The sequence below is a fragment of the Grampus griseus genome (assembly GCF_964374135.1).
Source record: "Grampus griseus genome assembly, chromosome: 10".
NCBI classification, from domain to species: Eukaryota; Metazoa; Chordata; class Mammalia; order Artiodactyla; family Delphinidae; genus Grampus; species Grampus griseus.
Genome location: NC_139004.1, coordinates 40,243,095 through 40,268,722, shown reverse-complemented (window position 1 = coordinate 40,268,722; position 25,628 = coordinate 40,243,095). Strand labels below are relative to the sequence as shown.

The 25,628-nt window shown below is 45.6% G+C and overlaps 2 protein-coding genes across 2 annotated transcripts; one reads left to right on the top strand and one right to left on the bottom strand.

Moving 5' to 3' along the window:
* Positions 1–731: 731 nt before the first annotated feature.
* TAP1 (transporter 1, ATP binding cassette subfamily B member) lies at positions 732–8,893 on the bottom strand. Its single transcript, XM_082664488.1, has 11 exons — positions 8,119–8,893; positions 7,527–7,641; positions 7,258–7,388; positions 6,291–6,496; positions 5,429–5,626; positions 4,446–4,574; positions 4,095–4,283; positions 3,349–3,522; positions 2,953–3,115; positions 2,539–2,675; positions 732–1,331 (listed from the first exon to the last, which is right to left on the bottom strand). The coding sequence occupies exons 1-11, from the start codon at positions 8,714–8,716 to the stop codon at positions 1,119–1,121; spliced, it is 2,253 nt and encodes a 750-aa protein (XP_082520614.1). The 5' UTR covers positions 8,717–8,893; the 3' UTR covers positions 732–1,118.
* A 366-nt stretch (positions 8,894–9,259) lies between these two features.
* Positions 9,260–16,843, top strand: PSMB9 (proteasome 20S subunit beta 9). Its single transcript, XM_082664487.1, has 6 exons — positions 9,260–9,392; positions 11,234–11,301; positions 13,534–13,665; positions 14,335–14,464; positions 14,709–14,850; positions 15,526–16,843. The coding sequence occupies exons 1-6, from the start codon at positions 9,333–9,335 to the stop codon at positions 15,651–15,653; spliced, it is 660 nt and encodes a 219-aa protein (XP_082520613.1). The 5' UTR covers positions 9,260–9,332; the 3' UTR covers positions 15,654–16,843.
* The last annotated feature ends 8,785 nt before the right edge of the window (positions 16,844–25,628 follow it).

The window sequence follows — 25,628 nt, the reverse complement described above, 5'->3', positions numbered from 1 at the left end:
CTTGGGGAGACAGGCAATAGAATACACCTGCAGCGTTTGGGGGAAGGGAGCACCAAGGAGAGGGTGCAGCCTCTGAATCCTTCGACCTAGTCCCTCCTAGGGCCTCTCCCAGTTCGACGGTCTCCCTGACCTGTAGCCACCCACAAGAACTGCCCTTTCTGACCGCACCTACTTGCGTAATTCTTGCTTGACTGAGCACTGTCTTGTTCAACGTCTCTAAAACCCGCCTCTCCTTGCAACCTGAGTTGGCCTAATCTGCCCGGCAACTGTTGACGTCACATGACCACGGCCCTCCCTGAATGGAAGAGATCTACTAGACCACCCCGCCCACTACGCCGAGTTCCCGGGGCAGGTGCCACTGCAGAACCCGGCGAGCCCTGCTGTAACGGACCGGGGTGGGCAAGCGAACGAGGTGGTGAACTTCCTCTAGACGTGCTCATCCTCCATCCTCCATCTCCGGGCTCTGAGGCACTGCAGCTGCTGGTGCCTGCTGGAGGACACCGTATCCCCGTTTGGCTCATCCTTGCGGGTGGGCACAGGGGGATGGAGAAGTGAAGGGGGCAACCATAGGAAATAGAAAACTTAAGGGAAAAGATGGCACACTCAGGGCTGGGAAACACTGAGGATGTTGAAGGAGGGAGGGACCCAGCTCCTGAAAATGGCGCTGCAATGGTCGGTGGGCCACTTGGTCCACTGAAAACACGAGAAACCACAGTACAAGACACCAATTTTATTATAAATATCAAGAAACCACAGGGTATTTATGGGCCAGCATATGCCTCGGGTGAGGTTGAAAAGGAGCTGACCTTCCATTTCTGTGTATTCTAAATATTTCTCATGCTAGCCACACCAACCCTGGCTCCAAACCCAGTTACACCAAGGAGTTCTGAAGCCTGTTTTCTTCCAGGAAATCTGTATAACCAAGAGGAGCTTGGAGAGCAGCTAACACTCATGGCAAAATTTCAGGCATCACCTCAGGGGTTACGTTTTAGAATGTCACCCCTCCCAGTAGCAGCTGCCCACTCTGCAACTCTGGTAAGACCTTTGTTCTCAAACTCTCCACTATAGAGAGGAGGGAAAAAGGGAAGGAGATGGAGTGTGCAGATCTGAGGAGTCTTTCATTCTGGAGCACCTGACCCACCAGGAGCCTGAACCATGGTGCAATAGCGTCCCTTATTCGCCATGAGCTGCTGGTGGGTTCCCGCCTCAATGATGGTGCCTCCTTCCAGAAAGAGGATGTGGTGAGCCTGCTTCACCAAGCTGAGGCGCTGGGTGATGAGAAGCACAGACCGAGAGCACCGCTCAGGGCTTTTATACAGGAGCTCCTCCACCTGAGAAAAAACATACACTCTGTCAGACCAGGGGACCACTCCCAGCTCAGGGAGACATCTGTGTTTCCAGAGCTGGGACAGACCTCGCCAGGATCATTGCCACCTCTGCCAATAACCCAAAGGAAACTGAAGATTCTCCTTCTGGGTGCTTCTCTGTCAAACCTTTGATTTGTGAAGGGCTGTTTACATGAGGTGGCAACGGTGGAATAAAAGAAAGAGGCCTAAACTGGGAGATTGGGATTCACACACTACTGTATATAAAATAGATAACTAATAAGAACCTACTATATAGCACAGCAAACTCTACTCAGTACCCTGTAATGGTCTATATGGGAAAAAAAATCTAAAAAAAAAAAAATCACTTTGTTGTACACCTGAAACGAATACAACATTGTAAATCAACTATACTCCAACAAAAAAAAATTTTTTAAAGTAATGAAAGAAAGAGCCCTAAGGTGAAACCCGTAAGAAAAGAGTGAAAGGTATTGAATAGTCTCTCCTCTCTAATTTTTAAATTCTCTTTTAAGGAAATATAACTTACTAGTAAAGAGCATGAGCATTCAAGTCAGGCAGACTTGAATTGGGGTCCAGGCTCTGCTATTCAATAGCTGAATGACAGTGAGCATGTTATTCAACCTCTCTTAGCCTCTGTTTTATCATCTGTTGGATGAGGGTAACAACACCCAGCTCACAAGCATTCATGATGAATAAGTGAGCAAGAGACTACATCCAGCACGTCCAGCACATAGTAAAAGTTCAATTCATATTAGTATTATGAGGGCGGTCTTTTGCTTATGTTTGGCTTCACAGATTCAGGGTCTATAGATCATCTCTTTTAACTGGTTTTAGGCATCTTGGGGAGAAGCTAACGGGAACTGAGAATTGCAAGGACCAGTTTGGAGAATTATGATGTTAATATAATAACAAAGGATGAGTGAAGGAAGGAGGACTGGATGGGAAATAGGCATTAAGAAGATGACTCTCGGGCTTCCCTGGTGGCGCAGTGGTTGAGAGTCCGCCTGCCGATGCAGGGGACACGGGTTTGTGCCCTGGTCCGGGAGGATCCCACATGCCGCGGAGCGGCTGGGCCTGTGAGCCATGACCGCTGGGCCTGCACGTCCGGAGCCTGTGCTCCGCAACGGGAGAGGCCACAACAGTGAGAGGCCCGCGTACCGCAAAAAAAAAAAGAAGATGATGACTCTCTTACACAGGACTGGCTGTTTATATCCAGGGCACTGGTAACATCATCCAGGATGAGTACACACGGTTTCCGGATCAAGGCTCGAGCCAAGGCCACTCTCTGTCGCTGACCCCCTGACAGCTGGCCCCCAGCCTCACCTACTTCTGCAGAGACAAGGGCCAAGGTGAGAGCTGAATAAGCACACGCACGCACACGCACACGTACACGCACACCAAGGACTGATGGATGCAGCAAGATAGAGAAGGTTCTGGGAAGGTAAAGGAGTTCTGAGGACATGAGGATAAAAGAGCCATAGGAACAAGATCTTACAACTTCAAACTGATGTCAGTGGGGTGGGGGGAGCTAAGGAATCAAGGCAAGACTACTGGGGTTACAAGGAAGGTAAAGATGTCTGGGTGGTGATGTGAGTGGAGAGAGCACCTGTGTCGTAGCCTTGAGGGAGTACAGAGATGAACTCGTGGGCTCCGGACTCCACTGCAGCAGCTGTGATGTCCTCCATGGTTGGCTTCTGGACCAGGCCATAGGCAATATTTTCTTTAAAGCTTCTTCCAAATAGCTGTGGCTCTTGTCCCACAGCAGCCACCTGGGACAAAATACGATGCAGAGTCATAGAACAAGGAACACAGGAGTGTGGTTCTCTAGAGACTGAAGACTGAGAATCTCTACTGGAAGCATATCACAAAATTACACAGCCTCTCTCCTGACCACGCGCTCACCTCCACCTAAGGTCTCCTAACACTCTGTTCAGAGTGCTCGGTAAGAATGCTCTTCTGACTTGAGGCTCCCTGCCCTCCCCCATGCCATCTTCTAGCTCACCTGTCTGTGCAGGTAGCAGTGCTCATATTTGGGAAGGGGCTCCCCGTCCAGGAGCACCTGCCCCTCGGTGGGCTGGTACAGATTCTGCAGCAGGGCAGCCACTGTGCTCTTCCCAGACCCATTGGGCCCCACCAGCGCCGTCACCTCACCAGGACGAAGGGTGAACGTCAGCCCCTGGAAGCCAGAGAATCACACACACTAAGAGGCAGCCGGAGGTCCCTACGCTTGAGACCTGTCAGTCATTGTCTTGTTACGTTGTCTTGTCAATGTCTTCCCCCAGAGAAGAGAGGAGGAAAATGGTGAAGTACAGCAACTACTCCCCTTCCACATGCACAGACACCTCCCCATGGAGTAGAGACGGAAGATGAAACAAAGACAAAGGCAAACACTAAGACCACTGTGCCACACACGCAATCTCAGAGAGCATGAGAAAAACGAAAACAATCACATTCCAAACCACAGACGGAAAGAAAAAGGAAGACTGGAGACACAGCTTTTGCTTCCATGATGCCTTAGGACAGGAGAGCCTTCTCCCTGAGAGCCTCCTCTTCCATTCTTCTTGGAAATCCAGCCTGGTCCTTGAGCTCAGGGGCAGTTTTATGGAACGCGTGAGCTTGTCTTTGCCTCTGAAGGGTGAGGGAGGCTCTACCTAAACCTGGTGCTAAGCAGGTTGAAGGCAGGGAGAAAATTTAAGGTGGTCGAGTTGAGGGTGAGGTTGGTAGAATACAGGGATTGGTAGGTTGTACCTGCAGCACTGGGACATCTAGACGGTTTGGGTAGGCGAAGGAGACACCCTGGAACTGGACGAGGCCCTGCAACTTTAAGGAAGTGAACACACCACTGGCTGGGCAGTGAGGGATCTGGTCCAGGTATTCAAATATTTTCTCTGAAGAGCCCACAGCCTTCTGTAGCCTGGGATAGGTGGACAGCAGTACCTGGAGGGGAGGTATGAATAGTGAGGCGGGGGATGGGAGGGACCCAATCTGTTACCAGGGTTATGTGATGTGAGAAGGGCAAAGGAGAGAAGGAAAGTGATTCAGATGGTGACGGCACAGGGGAAGGAAAAGCACTGGGGAGTGAGAACGGAAGGACCTCACCTCAACAGCTGTGGTGAACTGGTTCTGGTAAAGAACAAAGGCGACCAGGTGCCCACTGCTTACAGACCCACTTGTCACCAGCTGCCCACCAAAATACAGGATTCCCACCTTCAGCAGCAATCCTGAGATCTGTGGAGACCACAGAGAAAAGGGACTGTGGGAGGAAAACCTAAAATTCTGGTGCAAAGATCCAGAATCATTAACAGTAAGGAGAGAGAGCGTCCCATTTCCACCAGTAACTCAGGGGGTTCAATAGGTATTAAAGAATGAACCATAGCGTGCCATGGAGTCTCACTCGGTCACCCACGATAGAAGTCAACTATCACCATCACCATCACCAGTAGTGCCTTGTTTGGGGAGCGTCTTGCTCTTCACAAAAGGCTTTTATGAATGTAATGTCATCTAATATTCATATCAACAGCCCTATAAACTAGGTTATATTACTCCCATTTTTTTAAAATGAGAAAAAAGTCTCAGAGAAAGTAAGTTACTAGCCCGTGGTCCCAGCGCTAGTAAATGGCAGCATCAAGGCAGGAACTTCTGATCGCTGATCTAGTTCTCTGTCAATTATATCACAAGATGCCCCGCATCCTTGGCTTCCGCTGTTCCCATGGCTCTCAGGAGTACATCCGCATAGTTCAGGCATGAAGCAGGCCCAGGTGCAGGAATGCATAGCTCCCTGAGCACCCCCCATGAGGCAAAGGAAGGCCCTGGGACTGGAAGACTTGGTACTTTCCTACAAAGGGGGTCGGGGAGATTTTGTGCACCCTACGGAAAGGAAGCCATCTAGCATGCCTAAAGAGGGAGGGGGTTAGGAACACTGAGTGGGGTCATGGAGCCTCTGGTTGCTGGGATACAGACACTGAACCCACCATTGCCCAGCGGAGGAAGAGTGTGGAGCAGGGTCATGGGACAGGGAATGGCACTGAAGCAGTCCCCTGCCAAGGGGACCAGGGAATAGGCATTCATCCCCAGGTGCTCACACGGGTGGTCCAGAGGTTGACCGCGTAGGCCAGGGCCTCCTTCTGGTTGAGTGTCTTCATTTCATGCAGCTTTTGCCTGAACTTCTGGGCCTCACCCTCTTCGTTGGCAAAGCTCCGGACTGTAGGCATGGCTGACAGCACCTCAATGGCCACCTGGCTGGATTTTGCCAGAGATTCCTGCACCTGTGCTGCCAGCACCTGTGGAGACATGGACAAGAGATGTCACACGTGGTTGGCAAACCATAAGGGACGCTAGGACCTGAGTTATCCAATTGTAGATTAAAGGTGAGAAAGGGCAGAGAGACAGAAGAGAAAGGGACACAGCTATATCCCCCACAGATACTAAAGAGATACAGAGAAGAGGAAAGTGACTCAGAAGGGTCATAGAGGATCATATTCTTGAGACTGGTGATCATATTCCTTTTTTTAGTTTTCATTTTATATTGGAGTACAGTTGATTTACAATATTATATTAGTTTCAGGAATACCGTGAAGTGATTTAGTTATACATACATACGTATCTATTCTCTTCCAGAGTTCTTTCGTATATATGCTATTACAGAGTATTAGGTAGAGTTCCTTGTGCTATACAGTAGGCCCTTGTTACTTATCTGTCTTATATATAGTAGTGTGTATATGTTAATCCCAACCTCGGTGATCATATGCTTAAAGACAGACGGTAGGCAGACATTAGAAGACACAGAGAAGGTGAAGATCAACACTGAGCAATCCAGGAACGTGGACAAGGAGTTTCAAAAAGATGAAGAATCAGCGAAGGTGCCAGGAAAGAAATCTGTGAGGAGAGCCCACCAAGTCTGGGCGATGAGGGTCAGTACAGGTTGAGGCAACTCCCTGGACATACCTTGTGCCATTTTCCCAGCTTCTCAGGCAGAAGGAAAAGTAGTGGCAGGGCGAGCAGGGTGACCATGGTGAGGGACGGGGAGCCCCAGAGCATGAGCCCCAAGAGACACAGTCCACGGCAGAGGTACCACAGAAAGAGGCTCAGGTCCGAACTCAGAGACTCACTCACGGTGGACGTGTCCTCTGTGACCCGAGATGTGATGGCACCTGCCAAGGGTTGAGGAGAAGAGAGTCAGTGAGTGAGAAACTCAGAGTGATGGGAGGGACTGGCAATGAGCCAGAGTGCCAGGGGGAGGGGTTCTAAGCAGGTCTGGAAAACAAGGTCAGTGGTTTAGGGAGGCTTGGACTCTCAACTCAAGGAGAATGGGTTCCAGAGGAAAAGCCTGGTCAAAGACCTTCCTTTTAACTCTAAAGAAATTGATGCCCTTGTGAATTTCTAATTTTCTGACAGATTTCTGTTCTCTAAAGAACTTGTATATCCCCTGCACATAGGCAGGAAAAACTTAAACTGATCATATAACAGAGCTGGAGAAAAACGAAGGTGCTGCTAGAAAGCAGTCCAGGAAACTGTAGCAAGTCCTGGATTGGGAATCAAGAGATGGCTTCTATTCCCAAGTTCATCTCTATCCATACGTGTCTATGCAAGTGTTGGCATTTAGGGTCTGGGCCTCAGTTCCCGTCTCTGTAAAACGAGGTGGTTGGACTCTGTGATCTCAAAATTTCCAGGTTTGAGATTCCTGTCGTTTCTATCTAAATACACACAGAGGGATATATTTGTGGGAAAATCTTGGATGGAAACACTAGGTTTTTCTGCAAATAGGAAGTATATGTATTTTGCTCTTGAGGTACGTCAAGAATAAGACATGACGACGTTTTTGTGTGAGAGGAGGATCAAGGTTATAAGTAAAAATATGTATGGGGATATAAACAGTAAGTGGATGGATAGTGAAAAGAGTTTCATGAGAAACCTGTTTGGTTCTTTTGAAAAAACTCTGTTTTCTGGCACAGGACAGCCCGAAACACCTCTCCCTGCAGGTGGCAGTGCACACGGCCCATGGTGCTGTTGTAGATTCCATCAGCCGTGAACTCCAGCACTGCACTAGAAGGAGACAGAGAAGGAGGGCCAGGCACGGTCAGGGGGCCCCCCAGAAATGCACTCCAGACGGTAGCCCCAACTTTCAACTCCCTCTTTTTCAGGGTTCCCCCATCCCCAGCCTTCCAACTTCAGCCCCCAGACCTGGCTATGGTGAGGACAGACATGAGAGTTATGTTTCGCGCAAAGGCAGCGCCTGTCCTGTCTTGTAGAATCCAGTCCGTGAAACAGCCCGTGAAGAATGGAACAGCCATCTCCCCTGGGGAGGGAGAGAAATATCAAGTCTAAGAAGGTCAGCTCTAACCAGACGACCCCCGGCCCACCCTCCTTTCACCTTTGCCCATAATCCTGGAGGGCAGTGGCAGAAAGACAATCTACACCTAAATGGGCCACCTGGGAACTCAAAACCCTGTGGCCCCACAAGACCTTTAGAGGTTGGATGAGGAAGGCTAGGGATCATAGGATGGTCTGCCCCAGAGGAAAGGCCTTGTCCAAGGTGGCCAGTGAAGCAACGCCCGGGGCAGCCCTGGAGTCCAGGACTCCTGACTCCTACCCAGTACAGGGCTCTTCCCTCTCCACGGGGGTGGGGAGTGGGGGCTCTTCTCAAGACCTGAGCTGGGTCCCCTTCCCCTCATCCACATTTCCGAGAACTCATACCAATCTATCTCACTGACCATTACTCTCGATTCCTTCCCAGTCCTCTAGCCTCGTCCCTCTCCCCCTGCATCCCCCTTACCAAGACAGGAGAGTACCACCAGGGCCAGCAGGAGCGGCAGGCGTTGTATCTCTTGGCCCAGGAAGCCTAGAAGCCGTCTCACCGCCACTCCAGAAGCGCCGTGAGCTCCTTGCACCCAAAGGCTCCTGATCTTATGCCACAGGGCGGCCGCGGGCAGTGCCGCCGTGTAGCTGAGCGCAAAGGCGTCCAGGCGACTCCCCCAGTGCAGTGGCCGGGTGCTGTGAGCGTCCCCGGGGGCTCCCCACGAGCGCAGCTCTCGGAACGAGGCAAGTCCCGGCAGAGCCAAGCCCAGCGCCGCCGCCAGCGGCTCCAAAGCAGCCAGCCATCCCCGGACTCCTGCGCTTTCTCTCCGGAAGCCCAGCGCTGCCCCGAGGACGCCTCGGGCTCCCAGCCACAGTACCGCCCAGCGGCTCAGGCCCGCCACCCAGACACTGAGCAGCGGCAGCGCAGGGGGTACCAGCAGGGAGGCTATTCGAGGCAGCGCCAGCCGGAGCAGCATCCAGTCGGCGAGGAGCAGCAGCGCTGTCCCCAGGCACGCGAGGGAGGCTCGGGAGAGGCGGAGACACCCGCAGGGAGCGGGGGACTCCGAGCAGGCCATGGGCGCGCGCGGTTCGAGGCCGGCCCAGGTCCTGGGACTCTCGCCGTCCTCGCCAGGACGGAGTCTAGTCTCTGGACGCTGTTGGAGTCGTAGCAGGGCGGGCCCCCGGACCGCGCCGGGGAGGGAGCAGGGCGAGCCGGGTCGGGGCTTCGGAAAGTCCCGGGAACCCGCCGAGCCCGCGAGCGCTGGCCTGAAGTGAGCAGTTTACAGTAAAGGGAAAACGAAAGCGTCTCCGGCTCCCCAGACCCACCCACTCCGAAGGCGGCCCCCCCGGACTATGTTGGGGGAGGGCGTCGACATCAGATCCGAGATTTAGGGGAGCAGCCCTGGTGCTCCACCTTCTCCATTCCCAACACCCGACCCTGGGGTCCTCGCCTCCACTTGCGGGACCCACTTGCCGCGACCTTCTCACTCCAGCCTCTGGGCGGGGTGCCTACGTCATCTGTCTCCGGGCAGTTCTGCCCCGCGCAAGTTAGCGCCCGGATGCGAAGCCTCACGGCATGGACCCGGGCGCCCCCTGGCGGGCGTGGAGAAGGGGAGGAGCTGTAGGCAGCGAGTGGCGCGCTGTCCCAGGTCGCAAACCAGTGCACCAGGCGGCGAGGAGCGCGGCGCAGGGATGCTGCGAGCGGGAGCACCCACCGGAGACTTACCCCGGGCCAGAGAAGTCCACACCGGGGTAATGAGTCTGGGCTTGAGGGTTAGCGGAGGGGTGGAGGAAGTAGAGCGATAGGGGGACCCTGGAAGCGCCAAAGAGTAAATTTGGAGACTAACAAAAGTGGGGAGATAGCTTGTAGCAGCCAGTGCTCACATCCCGAAATGAACACGGGCGTCTGTATTCTGAAGGGGTCGTCTAGGGGTCCGCGAAGGGACTGGGCACGGGAGGCAGGCAGAGAAGGTGTACTTTGGCTCTGAGCTGGAAGCGTTAAGGGGAAGCTGCCCTAAAGCGCTTTCGCTTTCACTCTGGGCTAGAGAGAGCGGCTGGTTAAATCAAGGGAGGGGGTTGGAGAAGGTGCACAGAGAAAAGGAAACGGTGCCCTGGGTTAAGTAGGACAGCACTTGAGAGAGGGGAGTATGGGCACTGATTGAGAAGGGACGCATCACACAGACCTTTGATAAACTAGCCCGTGGGTAACATAGCCCCAGCACTGATAATGGGGCTTCCATGTGAGCTGGAGGGGCCCTTCCCCAGCCTGGCCCAGGAAGGCTCCTACTTGGCCCAGGTGCCACCGTGCTCCCTTCCCTATGTCTTCCCCACCCACCTCCACAACCTGCTGGACGACTTTTGCCCAGGCTGGACCCGTGGGGCAGATGGCAGCCCAAGGCAGGCTGGCTTCTGCTCTCAAACTTCTACCACCAAGCTTAGCTTTGGGGCAGCTTTGTTATATAGGAATAACCTCTTGGATGGGGTTGCCTCTGTTCTCTGCTGTGCTATTCATGATGAATCAGTATGTCAAAATGAACACTCGGCCAGCATCCCTGGAAGCCAGAGTAATTTATGGAGTGGTGAGAAGTATAGCCGTAAAACCATTTATAAATTAGAAAATCTCTCCTCACTGCCAGATGAGCAGTGAAAAATAAGAAGTAGAAGTTAAAACAAAGCATGGGAGGTAGACATGGGTTTTAGTCCTGTGTGACCTTCGACAAGTCATTTGCGTTCTCTGTGACTCAGTTTCTTCTTTTGTAGGATCTTTAAGGCTTTTTCCAGTTCAACAGGAGTTTTAAAATGTAGCTTTATCCTCCTTCACTCTTCCTTAATTCTTTTGTTTAATTTCTTTTCTTGACCTGAAAAAGTCAGCTCAAACTCCCCAATCAAATCCTCTTTTGGTGCAGATCTCTTTCCCTGGCTACTCTCTTCCCCTGGCTGTTTACCTCTTGATAAGAAATCCTTAAATGAGACCTCTGTTTTAAACTGTCCCATGTGTTTCTTGCTGCTTTCCTCCTTCCTTGACACGTGGCCATGCTAACCACTGACCCCTGAGATGTTTTCTGTTGTTCAGTAAACTGAAAGAGCTCACTTCTGATTAAGGGGGGGGGGTGGATGATTGTGGGCCCAAAAGAAGGGCTTGAGCTTGTTTCCCAAGGTCACAGTCACTCGCTGTGTGGGGAGGTCTGTAGCACATCTGTACACACAACAAACGCATGCGGAGGTAATTCATTTGTGGAACTGCATCACCGGGACTTGGAAGTGCCCGCCCTGAGCCCTTCACTCAAAGGGAGCACTTATGCCCCTAGGAGCCTCATCCCACCTCTCTCTCTTTACAGTGGAAGGATTCTAGGGATGCCATTCTTTCTGTGTGATACCACTGCCAGGCTCTGACATTCCCTTGCTGCTGGGAGAGACAAGAGAGAAAATGGAAAGATGAAGAAAAATATCCCATTCTGGGAGTCAGCTCTGGCCTAAATTACTGTATAACCTTGAGCCAGGCGCCTCCCCATTCTGAGAATGTTTCCTCATCTGTAACATGAAGGGATCAAGGCTCTTGCTGCTCTGACGTTCCATCCTCTGTGTCTCTGCAGACAACCATCATGGCGGTAGAGTTTGATGGGGGCGTCGTGGTGGGATCTGATTCCCGGGTGTCTGCAGGGTGAGTAGCAGTGCCAGTGTGTTCTTTTGGAAGGAAGCTAATGGCCCCGAGTGCACATTTTTCTTAACCATTCATAAAGAGACTGGCAAACTGAAGCATTGGAGAAACTGAGTGAACCTTTCAGAAAGGCCACTGTGATAAGATATTGGGTGGGTATTTGGGTCTCTGAATTCATGGAGAAGAATCTGGGGCCTGGATGCTAATGTGGCCCGTCCCAGGGAGTCACAGAATTGGGTCTGAAAAGGGTTTAGGAGATAGAGATGTCAGGGGCCCACCTTCCATCTATGTTTAGAGATAGAAAAGATGGTCCTGCCAAGCAGATATTCTGGTTTCTGATCCATCACGTGTTGAACTAAGTTTGTCTTTCTCCCTTCTGGCCAGTTTCCTCACATACAGGATTAGATCAATATTACTTACTTTATGTTCCACAGAACACGTAACTTCCTCAATATGGTTAATAACAAAGAAAAATTAATAAGGCGAAGATTAATCTTAGCTTAATTTAGTATTTTTTGTGTTACTATAAAAATCTAAGCCTGAGGGGCTTCCCTGGTGGCGCAGTGGTCCCTGCCGATGCAGGGGAGGCGGGTTCGTGCCCCGGTCCAGGAGGATCGCACGGGCCGCGGAGCGGCTGGGCCCGTGAGCCATGGCCGCTGAGCCTGCGCGTCCGGAGCCTGTTGCTCCGCAGCGGGAGAGGAAGCAGCAGTGAGAGGCCCGCGTACCACCAAAAAAAAAAAAAAAAAAAAAAAATCTAAGCCTGAAAATAAATCTAATTTTGATCATTACTTGCAGTGTTTCGTTTGTTTGAGACAATTCTTTGCTTCCTGCTTTAATCCAAGCTTTAAATTTCATGTACTCTGAAGCCATTCTCTTGTGAAATAAATTTGAGAAACACCGAAAGATGAACATCAGAAATTTTGGCAACTCTCTATATGATCCAGCAATCCCACTCCTGGGCATATATCCAGACAAAACTATAATTCGAAAAGATACATGCACCCCTATGTTCATAGCAGCACTATTTACAGTAGCCAAGACATGGAAGCAACCTAAATGTCCATAGACAGAGGAACAGGTAAGGAGGACGTGGTACACCATGAAAATTGGGGTGCATCTGTCTTTTTGAATTATGTTTTCCTCCAGGTATATGCCCAGGAGTGGGATTGCTGGGTCATATGGTAGTTCTATCTTTAGTTTTTTAAGGAACCTACATACTGTTCTCCATAGTGGCTGTACCAATTTAGATTCCCACCAACAATGCAAGAGGGTTCCCTTTTCTCCACACCCTCTCCAGCATTTATTGTTTGTAGATTTTTTGTTGATGGCCATTCTGACCAGTGTGAGGTGATACCTCATTGTAGTTTCTATTTGCAATTCTCTAATAATTAGTGATGTTGAGCATCTTTTCATGTGCTTTTTGGCCATCTGTATGTCTTATTTGGAGAAATGTCTGTTTAGATCTTCTGCCCATTTTTTGATTGGGTTATTTGGTTTTTTGATATTGAGCTGCATGAGCCGTTATATTTTGGAGATTAATCCCTTGTCAGTTGCTTCATTTGCAAATATGTTCTCCCATTCTGAGGGTTGTCTTTATACAAAAAAAAAAAAAAAGAGTGAATATATGTATATATGTAACTGATTCACTTTGCTGTACACCTGAAACTAACACAACATTGTAAATCAACTATACACCAATAAAATTTTTTTTAAAAAAGAAAATGTGGTGTATATATATAATGGACTATTACTCAGCCATAAAAAAGAATGAAATAATGCCATTTGCAGCAACGTGGATGGACCTAGAGATTAAGCATAGTCAGAAAGAGAAAGATAAATACCAAAAGATATCACTTTATATGTGGAATCTAAAGTATGACACAAATGAACATATCTACCAAACAGACTCACAGATGTAGAGAACAGACTTGTGGTTGCCAAGGGGGAGAGGGGTGGGGAAGGGATGGATTGAGAGTTTGGGGTTAGCAGATGCAAACTAGTATATATAGGATGGATAAACAACAAGGTCCTACTGTATAGCACAGGGAACTATATTCATATCCTGTGATAAACTATAATGAAAAAGAATATGAAAAAGAATATGTATATGTATAACTGAATCACTTTGCTGTACAGCAGAAATTAACACGACATTGTAAATCAACTATACTTCAATAAAATTTCGTAAAAAATTGGCATCTCTAACGTTGATGACTTTTGACTCCTTCCTGACAGAGAGGCGGTGGTGAACCGAGTGTTTGACAAGCTGTCCCCCCTGCACCAGCGCATCTACTGTGCTCTCTCTGGCTCAGCTGCTGATGCTCAGGCCATAGCGGACATGGCTGCCTACCAGCTGGAGCTCCATGGGTATGAAGTTCTGGGGTCCCCAGTCCACACCACCTAGAGTTCCCCCAACCAGTGAACCCCTATACAGAGTCCTGTTCCAGGAGCAGTGCTGTGGAAAATGAAAAGTTCTTGCTTTGCCTCCGGCTTTCATTGGTGTTGAACTGGCATTTGGATCTCTCGAAGCTGGTTTCTGCACCTGTAGAGTAGAGATGACTAATAGTACCTGCCCTACCTCACCAGATGGTTATTTCCAGAATCAAAACATATGAGTGAAAGTAGTTCAAAAACGGCAAATCACTCCCCTAATATAAATAGTGGGGACGAAGATTAGGGCGTGGGCCACCATAATATCAGGTGGTGACCATAGGGGAAACCAAGGTCATTAGGGCAGAAGTAAAGTTTACCTGCTTTGACCCACATGGGCAGGGCTCTGGCAGTCAGGAGAATTATGTCATTGGGGGCTGGGGGTGGGACAGAGTAAAGGAGGGAGAACAATTAGCAATTGAAACCTTCTTCCCAGTGGGTGATGTGAGACTCTTGTTCCCCTGCACTTGTGGGAGGGGAGCTAGAGTTTGAATCCTTGCAGCTATAGGTTTCGGGTGTTCCCCCGGCAGCGATGATGGTAATGGCCCAGGAGGGTGGAACTTCAGGAAAATCATTATTGCTGCCTATTCCTAACCCTTCCTTTAGAATGGAAATGGAGGAACTCCCACTCGTTCTGGCTGCTGCAAATGTGGTGAGGAATATCACCTATAAGTATCGGGAGGACCTGTCTGCACATCTCATGGTAGCAGGCTGGGACCGACGCGAAGGAGGCCAGGTGAGTCTCTCCCAATGTCCTCCCTCCCTCAGGGTTCCCCTCTCCCGCAGAGAGGGAGATGGAGGTCATATGGCATTCTCACTAAGAGTTCCAAAGACACTGCCTCGAAAATGTAGGATAGTCTCAAAGGAGAAGGGCATGAGATGCTGGGGCTTCACTGCAGAGTGTGGACACCACCTGCTTGTCTCAGTGGTGAGCAGAGGAGGGAGGCTTCTAGAGTCTGACCTGAGGATGCCTCCCCCAGGTATATGGGACCATGGGAGGGATGCTGATTCGACAGCCCTTTGCCATCGGTGGCTCTGGCAGCACCTATATCTACGGTTACGTGGACGCGGCGTATAAACGAGGCATGTCCCCGGAGGAGTGCAGGCGCTTCACCACGAATGGTAACTAAGCAAGTGGAAGGGTACCTGGGGCAGGTGTTGTTAATTGTGGGAAGGAGGTAGAGTATGAGGAATAGGAATACGTGGGTGACCATTTAATTAAATGTCCAATGGGAATTCCCTGGCGGTCCAGTGGTTGGGACTCCTCGCTTTCACTTCCCGGGGCCCGGGTTGGATCCCTGGTGGGGGAACTAAGATCCCGCAAGCCATGCAGCATGGCCAAAAAAAAAAAAAAAACAGAAAACGTCCAAACTGGGACACTTTTGAGAGTGAGAGACGGCAGGACAAAGGCTAAACTAGATGGGCTTTCAGGATAAAAGGCATAAACCAGGATTGTTATAAGTACACCAAATTAAGATCTAGGGTGACCACAAAAACCAGTGGTGAGCTAGCTTGGGCCCGCTCCTAAGAGCTGATGGTTAAATATTCAAGGTTGGGGAGCTGCTTATTTATCTATTTATAATTTGAAGTCAATCATGGCGGGAGTATCGAGACCATGGACATCATGTGAAGACTGTTCTTTTTTTTAAGTTGGTTGACCACCACTAAATATGCATCTCTAGGAGACGGGTTCTGAAGTCTGAAAGTGGTCATAGGCATATGGACAGGAGGGAAGGGAAATGATATTTGAAGCTAAGCCAGTCTCTCTTCCTCTCTGCAACTTGAAACCCTCTGCAGCTATTGCTCTGGCCATGAACCGGGATGGTTCCAGCGGGGGCGTCATCTACCTGGTCACGATCACAGCCGCTGGTGTGGACCATCGAGTCATCTTGGGCAACGAGCTGCCGAAATTCTATGACGAGTGAATCTTTCTCAGACTTCCCTTCTTTATTTTACAATAAACTTTCTGGGACTGGAAGCTGGTATGGTCATGGTCACTCAGGGAGATGAAGCTTGGGAAGGGGGCTTCTTCCCACCCAGGTGTTAGCATATCTTTTTTATTCTTTTGTCCCCAGGTCTAAAACATCTTTCCCACAGGAGAGAGAGGTGGGCAGGGAGGCGGGGTGTATACTAGAACCAGGAAGAGCTCTACACAGGACAGGTCATAGGTAGCTAAGACAGCTACACACAGGAGAATTAGCTAAGAGCACCAGCAAACTCACATGGAAGAGAATTCCTTTCATAATGCATTCATTCACGTTAGAGACGAAAAACTGATAAGTACTTAAATATTTGGTGGGGGGGTACTTGTGAATTTCAAAGAATAATAACAAGAACCAAAAAAGCTACATGTATTGAACCAGGCATTAGCTACATGCTTATAAACTTCATTTCTTAGAACCCAAACAAAAAAGTCTTATGTAGGTAGGACAACGACTTCTGTGTACGGATAGATGGGAACTTAGGAAGAGTAAGCCATGGCAAGTTCAAAAGCTGAGATGTGGGATTTAGTTTACCATATGCCTTTCCTCTACCACAACATGAAACCTTCTATTCCCGCAAGCTTCATAGAGCATCTCCTCCTTGAAATCTGCAGTAATTAGCCCAGCCCATGCTTTGACACTTTCGAAGTCGTCACTAGATATTTGAGTAACTGTACGAAACAGGCTGAGTTCTGGTCCTATCGTTGCCAGGCACTTTCTGAGTGAGAGGACAAATTACTCCCCTTCTTTAAGCCCTCATTTTCTCTTCTGTCAAATGAAGGTGTTGAGTGACTTCTAAGATGGTTTATAGTTTTGACATTCAATGCCATTTTGCTCATAAGTGAGCAGTTAAGAGGTGTATTTAACAGAAATCCTAGTAGGCTACCCAGGAAGCTTCTGTCTGCTTTTCTTTCTGGAGCTCAGGCTCAACATACAAATTCAAAGTACCCTAAGACATTCCTGTGTCCTTGGTAGTGTGTATTTGGTTTGGAGAAAAATAATCTAAAATTACTAGAGCCTAGGGGAGGGGGAAGGGTAAGCTGAGACAAAGAGAGTAGCATTGACATATACACACTACCAAATGTAAAATAGCTAGTGGGAAGCAGCCTCAGCTCGGTGCTTTGTGACCATCTAGCCCTCTAGATAGGGAGGGTGGGAGGGAGACTCAAGAGGGAGGGGATATAGGGATATATCTATGCATATAGCTGATTCACTTTCTTATACAGCAGAAACCAATACAACATTGTAAAGCAATTATACTCCAATAAAGATGTTAAATAAATAAATTGTACATTGCAAATAAAAATTAGATCAACCGTTTAAACTGAAAAATAAATAAAAAATAAATTAAATTACTAGAGCCTTGAGTTCTTTCTAGCCACGAGATTTAACCTATTTTGCAATTTAACATAATAGTTTAAGAGCCTATCTCTCCTGCTGATCACAACTCCCCACCTCGAACTCTGGAGAGTAGACAAAAGCAAGGACTAAACCACTCTGAAAAATAAACAAAAGCAGGGGGATTGCGGAGTCAAAACTTGGGGAGGCAACGCTCTGGGGGGAAAAAGAGGGTTCAATGTTTTTTCTCGTGGCTCTGCCCTGAAGTCAGGCAGCAGCTACAGAGCTACACTTCTGAACTGAATCTCCACTGCCGTTCTGGCTGGAGAAAAGAGGCCCCCGTGGGCAGGAGAGTGTAGGGGAATCTCCCAGATGAGAGAGCCAGGGACGGGGCTCCCTAATTCTAGGTATGAATCCTCATGACAGCCGGGTTACTCCTGAGCTGCACATATGACACAACCAGCACAAAACAGCAAAGACTTTGAGGACTGAATTAAGATGTAAACCTTTTAAAATTAGATGGTGGTCTTTTTCTTTATTGGCCAAAATACTGCATCCTTATGCCCCTCATTCCAAAATAATGGCTTACAATTTTAAAAGGAGAAGGAGGGGGAGAAGAGGGAGGGGCAGGGGAAGAGGAGGGGGAGGGGGAGAAGGGGGAGTAGAGGAAGAAAATAATTAGAGCAAAGACAAAGTTAAGAAATAAATGAAGCCAAGAGGTAAAAACAATATACAACATGAATATCTCCTTTTAAAAAAGAAAAGTGAGGGCTTCCCTGGTGGCGCAGTGGTTGAGAGTCCGCCTGCCGATGCAGGGAACGTGGGTTCGTGCCGTGGTCCGGGAGGATCCCACATGCTGCGGAGCGGCTGGACCCGTGAGCCACGGCCGCTGAGCCTGCGCGTCTGGAGCCTGTGCTCCACAACGAGAGAGGCCACAACAGTGAGAGGCCCGTGTACGGCCAAAAAAAAAAAAAAAAAGAAAGAAAGAAAAGAGATGTGCTGGAGCTGTCTTGAACAGCCTAACAGGAGCAGATTGTAAAACATTCAGGAATTTTGAGAGGTGACTGTTAACCATTGGTAGCTTGACATTGACCGTGGTGAAAGCATTTATACTACAGAAACCAGCAATGCTACGCATCAGAACTTTTTTGGTTTTTTCCCCAGAAAGCCAGTTTAACAGGCCACATGTTGATCAGCCAGCTATCCATGGGTGAAAAACAACTGGCTCTGAGCTACAGGGTAGTGAAAGCAAAAAAGGAAATGAAATCAGGTACAAGATTTGAAAGATTCATTTAAAAAGCGAATCATCCAAAAACAACAATATATATATATCTATATAATAGATATATATATATAGTTTTTCAAATCACATAGAACATTAACTGAAATAGAATATGCATCATGCCATAAAGAAAACGCCAATAAATTCCAAAGTATCAGTATCTTTGAAACTACATTCAGCATCCATATTGTATTAAATTAGAACTTGATAACAAAAGGATACCTAAAATTCTGATGGTTTTCAAACTAAAACAATATTGATAAATAACAGAGTTAAAAGGTACTCATAAAAGAAATTTACTCATTTAGAACCAGGTGGTAAAAACGTTACCTATCAGATTCTGTGGGACACAAAGGAATACTTAGAATTTTATAGCTTCAAATACATTTCTTAGAACAAAAAAAGTTTAAAATAAATGACTTAAAAATTCTCCTAAAATGTTGGAAAAAGAACAATCGAGCAAACCTAAAGAAATAAGAAGGAAGGAAATTAATTTTCTATTGTTGTCTCATACTCACTGCATTAGCTACCTATTGCTGTGTAACAAATGACACCAAAATTTAGCAGCTTAAAATAACAACCAATAACAACCATTTACAATTGGGAACACAGGGGAAGTTTAAATACGGACTGTGTATTTGATAATATTATATCCATGGTAAGTATCTTAGAGGTGATGATGTTATTCTGGTTTTGTAGGAGAAACATTCTTATTCTTAAAATACACATTCCAAACTATTTTAGGGTAAAATGTCATATATCCACAAATTTTCTCAAATGGCTTAACAACATAGATCCTCAATAGTAAATGGATAAATAAAATGTAGCTTATTAATACAATAGAATACTGCATAAGCAATGCATACTAATAACTACTGATAATGCAACAAGATGGATAAATCTCACGGAAATAATATTGAATAAAGAAGCCAGATGCACACAAAACTACACAATATATGTTTTGAAACAACCAGGTCCTACTGTATAGCACAGGGAACTATATTCAATATCCTGAGATAAACCATAATGGAAAAGAATATGAAAACAATATGTGTATAACTGAGTCACTTTGCTGTACAGCAGAAATTAACACAACATTGCAAATCAGCTATACTTCAATAAAATTAGAGAAAGAAAAAAATATATATATAGGTTTCGGTTATCTATTGCTGTGGAGCAAACTGCCCTTAAACTTTGTGGCTTAAAACAAAAACAATCATTTTATGGTTTCTTGTTATTCTGGGGGTTAAATGAACTTGAAGAACCACTGATGTAGCCCGTGAACCAAAGCACTTATCACGGCAGCCGATCCATACAATCCCTGACATTTCATGTAAGGACATTGGTTACCTGTCCCATCAGATCTGAACACCTTTAGAATACTGTAAAAATTTCCCCGACTTTATGGGTCCTGCCTCCCCATAGAACAATTCAGAAAACCCACTTCTCCCAGTCCTCTTGGAAGCCAGGGCACCAATATAAGACCTAAGTCCCACCTTTAAAAAAATCAAATTCATGCACCTCAGACTTCAATTCACAACTGAGTGACAGGAGGAAATGGGCATCTACCCTGCATTCAGTTCGAGGCAAAGGTGACAGGAAAAGCAACTGGCTTTGAGGGAAGCAGTGGTAAAAAAAAAAAGGCTAAGTTCCTGCCACCAAAGTGGCTTCGAAGTATCTTCAGTGGTGGTTGCAATAAAGTCTAATTCCTAATGAAAGAGCAACACCTGGAAGCAGCAGCACCTGGAAGCAGCAGTAAAGTGGTTTATGAGACCTGTTCTGGCTTGGTGGGGGGGGATGGTTATCTGTTTATGATGAGCCTACCATATGTTGGAGAAATGTATTTGTTAGATTTTTTAAAGTGTTGCCAAAAATTAACGAGGGAACCAGGAAGAATACAAGAGACTAGATTCAAAGAGTATTTGCAAAACAAAGTTGCACATAGTCAGGGGAAATCGCTGTGTTAGAGATTCAAAATGGTTAATGTACTACAAAGCAATAAAATCATAACCTCGGAGTTATCTCCTTTACCAGATAAAAAGCAAAGGCATCACACCTTATCAGCTTTCTACAGATTAACATCTCATAGTACAGGGCCAGCTGGGTTCTTTTTAGTCAATTTACAATCCCTGAAACAGGATTATAATCAGGCAGGATTATAAGAAAATGTTCACATATATTAATCAAGAAAGCAGATGTTTGCCTTATTTCCAAATTTTGGAACATTTTCCCTACATGATTCCTACCCCTAAAGTAATGAATTGACCAAATAAGATTTTCCAGAAATATTCTAATTCAATATCCTTAATTTGACAGGCTCTTTTATTTGGCCTGTTTTAGTATTAAGATGTGAAGACTTCCTTGTCATGTAGTTAACAAAACAAAGGTCTTAATGATGTTAACAGTTCACATCTTTCTGGAAGGCTTTAGCCCATAAGGTCATAGTTTTAATTACTCCTATGATAACCAGAAATCATTTTATTGCCATGCAAGAGCTTACTTATCCCAAGAACCCTCCCCGACTCACCATCTCAGAGCTTCATTTGTAGGGCCTTTCACTGAGGATGAAATCCCATTTTCTCTGAGATGCTCAAAGTTCATCAGTGATTCTGGCTCATCAGAAATTAACATCCTTTTCCACCTGTCGGGTGGGGACAATAAACTAGGAACCAGTGTGCTCAGAGGATTTTGTAGGCCTTGTTTCCACAAACAAACTGCAGTTCTTTCTCTTATTAGAGAAATTAATGAGATTAATGAAATGAGATTTTCCTTTTTATATGACACTTCTGGCATGCTCAGCATTCCAAATTTGGAGATGTGAACCTCTGCATATCACTACACTGCCATAAAAACATAAAGCAACCCACAAAAGCACTTTGAACACTATTTGCAGAGAAGAACTATATACCAAATTTTCTATAGAATTATCATATATTCCACCAGTGATGCTGTCTACAAAAATATTTGATTGTCTATAGAGCTATGGTAGCTATAAAAAGCAAAATTTGACTCACTGTCCTTTAACAAAGGATAGCTGGGATTTTTCTAAGCTTAAAAATTGTAAAAGCATTTGTCAGAATTCCAATTAGGAATAGGGTCATGATTATCTTTCATTTTTCCTGAGTAGTTATACTTTGCAGTCTATATTAAGATTTACTACAGGATATTTTTTCCTGAATTCTGTGGTTCCAATGGAACAAGACATCATTCAAAGAACACTGGGTTTTATTTTCCATAAGCATAGGTGAAACCTGAGGATTACAGATAGATAAGAAGAAAATAAAATGGTCTGCTTACATGCTCATCAGAAAATAGAACATTTAAAACAACGTTCTGAAATAAATCACCATAATTAAATATTGGTTAACAGTTTCATTCAGTCTTATTTCCTGTCCCACTGATCTAGGGCTAGCAGACTATGTTAATGACTTCTCTGCTTCTGTACTAAAATAGTCCTATAAGTTCCAATTTTTAAGTCCCCGATACAGTTTGACAGGTGTCAATAGGTGACCATATCAGCATAAACTGGTAAATTTGTTCTCATAATTCTATTCTCTGCAATAGCAAGAATCAAGAAATCCTGGTCATCATTTCCACTGAGCCCCTGAGATTGTCCTTTTCTGTTGTTTCTCTCAGAAGACCCAATTTTTGGTGATAGCTTCTAGCAGAGGGCTTCTTCAAGTATGAGAGAAAAACAGAAAACATCTGTTTGGCCAGATGGTGCAGTTTAATTTATCACAGTAGCCAACAATATCAGAATAGACGAGTAGAATCTAGAAATCTCACAATTTCACAAAGACTTATGAGTCATTACTCTGAAGGTAAGTACACATTCTAGACAGTGAGGGGCTTTGGCAACTTTCTGTGTTCTTCTAATTCAGCCTGTAAAGTGCGGACTAGGATTCCTACTGATTGACAAGGGTATTTTAAACCCAGAAACAAAACCTTCTTTAAAATAAATGTATTGGGGCTTCCCTGGTGTCGCAGTGGTTGAGAGTCCGCCTGCCGATGCAGGGGACACGGGTTCGTGCCCCGGTCCGAGAGGATCCCACATGCCGCGGAGCTGCTGGGCCCGTGAGCCATGGCCGCTGGGCCTGCGCGCCCGGAGCCTGTGCTCCGCAACGGGAGAGGCCACAACAGTGAGAGGCCCGCGTACCGCAAAAAAAAAAAAAAAAAAAAAAAAAAAAGTATTAAAATCACCCATCCAGACTTGGAATACGAACAAGAGTATGCTTTTACCCTTCCTGAAACATCTACAGTCATTAAGACACACATTCGCAATATTTTTACCTGGACAAGATTAATAAAGGAAAGGGTGAGCTCCTGTGTTTTGTCAGCTTTTTCAGCATTGTGGGGTTGATACACAGGGTAGCTCTTTTGAGAGTATAGAATTAATTTAAAGTATATAAGGCATGCAAAATGCACCTAATTAACTTCTGGCCTCCTGCGTTTCATATTGTGACAGATTAAGGCTTTGGGGCCACCTAGTGGTCATATGGGTAGTGGCTATCTAGTGGGAAAAAAGGTTTTTTTAGAGTACAGTAAAAGATAGCTTGACAATTTTAATATTTTCAATTAAGAGTTTAGTCTTCAGGAAGTCAACAACAACAAAAAAGAATTGTCAGAGGAAACTGGTCACTTAACTCATATAAGTGGACAGGTACCTATGAGTGGTCAATTGTTAAAGTTTTTGCTATCCCAATAACCAGAGTGATAATAAAACATTTTAAAATAAATAAAGAAGGTAACATAATAATTATAGAAGCCTGTAGGTCTCTCACGATTCAAAGGGTTTTTGTTATTTGTTTTTAAAATATTTAAGGCCATGAAAATATCAGCAAAAGCACTCAAATTTATCAGGATACTGAGTGAGAGTATTCGGAGAGAAAATGGCTGCTTGCTGAGCTGATTACACTCAAGGAAATAAAAGCTTTTTCTATCTCTTTTAAAGAGTACAATGAATATTCCAAGACCAAATTTGAACAAGTCCTCTCTTTCTTTTTTTGCGGTACGCAGGCCTCTCTGTGTTGTGGTCTCTCCCGCTGCGGAGCACAGGCTCCGGACGCGCAGGCTCAGCGGCCATGGCTCACGGGCCCAGCCGCTCCGCAGCATGTGGGATCTTCCCGGACCGGGGCACGAACCCGCGTCCCCAGCACCGGCAGGCGCACTCTCAACCACTGCGCCACCAGAGAAGCCCCTCTCTTTTTTTGCTTATTAATTTTAAGTCATCATTATGTGTGTGTTTCAAATATGTGTATAGTTAGATGACAATATTATTTAAAGCTTTCAACTTTAGCTTTAAAATATAATTAATCTTATTAATACAATACACTAATGTGTATACCACATTGAGTTTACCATCTTTTCTTATTGAAGTATAGTTGATTTACAATGTTGTGTTAGTTTCAGGTATACAGCAAAGTGACTCAGTTTTACATATATATGTAAATATATATATATATATATATTCCTTTTCATCTTCTTTTCCCATATAGGTTATTACAAAATATTGAGTATAGTTCCTTGTGGTACACAGTAGGTCCTTGTTGGTTATCCATTCTAAATATAGTACTGTATGTATATGTTACACCCAAATTCCTAATTTATCCTTCCCCCCAACCTTTCCCCTTTGGTAACCATAAAAGTTTGTTTTCTATATCTGTGAGTCTGTTTTGTAAATAAGTTCATTTGTATCATTTTTTTTAGATTCCACATATAAGTGATATCATATGATATTTGTCTTTCTCTGTCTGACTTACTTCACTTAGTATGATAATCTCTAGGTTCATCCATGTTGCTGTAAATAGCATTATTTCATTCTTTTTTATGGCTGAGTAATATTCCATTGTGTAAATATATATATATATATATATATACACCACATCTTCTTTATTCATTCATTTGTCAATGGACTTGAGTTTACCATCTTATTTTAGTTTTGCAAAAAGTAAATATGGACAAGAGTATATATACATAGAAGCTGATTCAGTATTTTTTGGTGATTCAGTATTTTTTTCTTTGTCTCTATGAATTATTATTTCTTTTAAGAATGTTGTAGGTGGGGCTTCCCTGGTGGCTCAGTGGTTAAGAATCCGCCTGCCAATTCAGGGGACACGGGTTTGAGCCCTGGTCCAGGAAGATCCCACATGCCGCGGAGCAACTAAGCCCGTGCTCCACAACTACTGAGCCTGCGCTCTAGAGCCCGAGCTCACTGCAACTAGAGAAAGCCTGCGTGCAGCAAGAAAGACCCAACGCAGCCAAAGGTAAATAAATTAAAACAAAATAAAATTTTTTTAAAGAATGTTGCAGGTAATCAAAAGTCATTTCTTACTTAACTCAATTTAAATTAGTCCAAACTTATAAAATCATTTAGGTAAGACTACGAAGTTGAACATAATAACCACTATTGACCTTAGAAGTTTTTCAGAGGTGAAAGTTTTAATTTTTACTGAGAAAGTAAGTGGAGTAACTAAGTCAATGATTTGCAGCATTGTCTAAAGACCACAAGAGCTAACAGTTTACAGAATAAAAGCATGTCCTGTGTTAATTAGATTAAATACATATGTTTACATTTAGGTTTTCTTCCCAGAAATTAAGACAGCAAAATGAGGGGCTTCCCTGATGGTCCAGTGGTTAAGACTCTGTGCTTCCACTGCAGGGGGCACGGGTTTGATCCCTGGTCAGGGAACTAAGATCCTGCATGCCCCATGGCAGTGACCAAAAAAAAAAAAAAAAAAAAAAAAAAAAATCTGAGAACGGGGAACAAATCCTTTTCTTTTTTTTTCCCCAAAATCAATTTAAAGTGATAGAAATCAAATTAGTAGGTGTCTAGAGTGGAGAGTTACTGCAAAAGGGCAAGGAGAAACTTTTTGAGACATGAAAAATGTTCTATGTATCAATTGGGGTGGTGGTTACACAGTGTATACATTTGTCAAAACTCATCAAACTGAATACTTTAAATCAGCGGTCCCCAACCTTTTTGGCACTAGGTACCAGATTCATGGAAGACAATTTTTTTCCACAGACGGGAGCAGGGGGGATGGTTTGGGGATGATTCAAGTGCCTTACATTTATTGTGCAGTTTATTTCTATTATTATTACATTGTAATGTATAATGAAATAATTATACAACTCACCGTAATGCAGAATCAATGAGAGCCCTGAGCTTCTTTTCACTTGCCACTCACTGGTAGGGTTTTGATATGAGTCTGAAAGCAATTGATTTATTATGGTCTCTGCTAATGATAGTCTGTATTTGCAGCCGCTCCCCAGCGCTAGCATCACCGCCTCAGCTCCAC